The 1,586-nt window shown below is 33.9% G+C and overlaps 1 protein-coding gene across 1 annotated transcript in view; it reads left to right on the forward strand.

Moving 5' to 3' along the window:
• The first annotated feature begins 751 nt into the window (after window positions 1-751).
• Window positions 752-1,586, forward strand: part of LOC139760197 (transcription factor A, mitochondrial-like) — a 133,976-nt gene continuing 133,141 nt past the window's right edge. Inside the window, exon 1 of the mRNA XM_071683131.1 lies at window positions 752-1,045. Within this exon, the coding sequence (XP_071539232.1) occupies window positions 969-1,045 (77 nt within the window). The 5' untranslated portion in view covers window positions 752-968. The remainder of the gene's footprint in view (window positions 1,046-1,586) is intronic.

A 1,586-nucleotide genomic window follows, 5' to 3' on the forward strand; every position in this document is an offset into this window, starting at 1 on the left:
GCATACTTTAATATATCATTCATCAGCTGTTCTACTGTGTATACTTTATCATATCATTCATCAGCTGTTCTATTGTGTATACTTTTATTATATTCATCAACTGTTCTATTGTGTATACTTTATCTTCATCAGCTGTTCTATTGTGTATACTTTATCTTCGTCAGCTGTTCTATTGTGTATACTTTATCTTTTATATACAACCTCCAGCTTCCTGGTAAACTGTCAGTGAAATTTCATCCGTTTAATAACGTTTCGTAGTCATTGGTTTAAAATTTCATTTCCCTCGAATCTAATCATGGTCAGATAGGTCAGAGGTTTCTTGCTCTTCGTCTGTCTCCAGGTCTTTGTATTCATATTACATTCTTTTCTCCCATAATATTATAATTTCAAAATATTTCCATCCCATGTCTAACCCAATACAGTCTGGATGATCATTATTAAAGATTGGTTCTCCTCGATGCAGCCTAGCAAGATGGCTCATTAGTGTTAATTTCCTATTCACTTCTACACCGTAAAAGCCCATGTTGTATTTATCGCCAGTTATAATGAAGTTGAATCTAATCTCGGGTTTTGTAAAATATATTTCTGAATAAAAAATTTCTATTATCCACTTTTTGCCTAAATTTAATCTTAATCTATCTATTGATTGTATTATATCAATTTACTGAAAAATGTTTTACACATCATTTAATTTTATTAAAGGTTTAATCCTGATAGTTTGAGCTGGATGGCTGGCTGGCTATAAACAAGCAGTCCAACTTTAAACTGGTAATGGAAGTGTTCGTTTTCATGCAAAAAAGCTTAAGACTTTTTTATTGTTTCTTTCACCTGTGTTGATTCAGAAATACATGTATTAGAAATTAATTGATGTAAGGAAGTGTTGACGCAGTAAAAAAATAGATTGATCCTTACAAAGAGTTTGAGCTAGGTTAAACTCTGAGAACGAACACTTCCCATACCGTGAGAACATGGCGTTAGCTCGAATGTTTACTAACTACTTTTCTCTTACAAGAGGATTATTAATGAGACATGTCGACATTCCGTGGTGAGTATGTCATGATATCTTTGATAGAGCATCATTATAGATGTGTCACTATAACAGTAAATATATTTCGATGAAAAGCCCAACATGGTACTCATACTGAGAATGATAGTTATATATACCAGAGGAGCTTAATTTGTTACATAATTTTTCCTATCGTAGAGTGATGTAAATGATTTGAAGATCTGGTGCAATATGCGGGAACACCAAGTAGAATACTTATATGAGTCAGCAACGATGAATGCTGCTTCTCTAACCTACGAGAAAAATACATTCCTTTCAGCTCTCATATATTCCATTTTCTTTCACTAAACCTAAATTCACGTCACCCTCGACAGCTGCAACTTAAATTTGCCAGTTATTTTATTTATCGAACTGCCGAATATTTCATTGTTGTTACTGATATTATCATATTGGGGAGGTGTGTGTGTGTGTGTGTGTGTGTGTGTGACATTAGGGAGGGATTGGAAATTTTTTTTTTTTTTTTTTTGCTTTGTCGCTGTCTCCCGCGTTTGCGAGGTAGCGCAAGGAAACAGACGAAGGA

Source organism: Panulirus ornatus, chromosome 35, assembly GCF_036320965.1.
Source record: "Panulirus ornatus isolate Po-2019 chromosome 35, ASM3632096v1, whole genome shotgun sequence".
Lineage (NCBI taxonomy): Eukaryota > Metazoa > Arthropoda > Malacostraca > Decapoda > Palinuridae > Panulirus > Panulirus ornatus.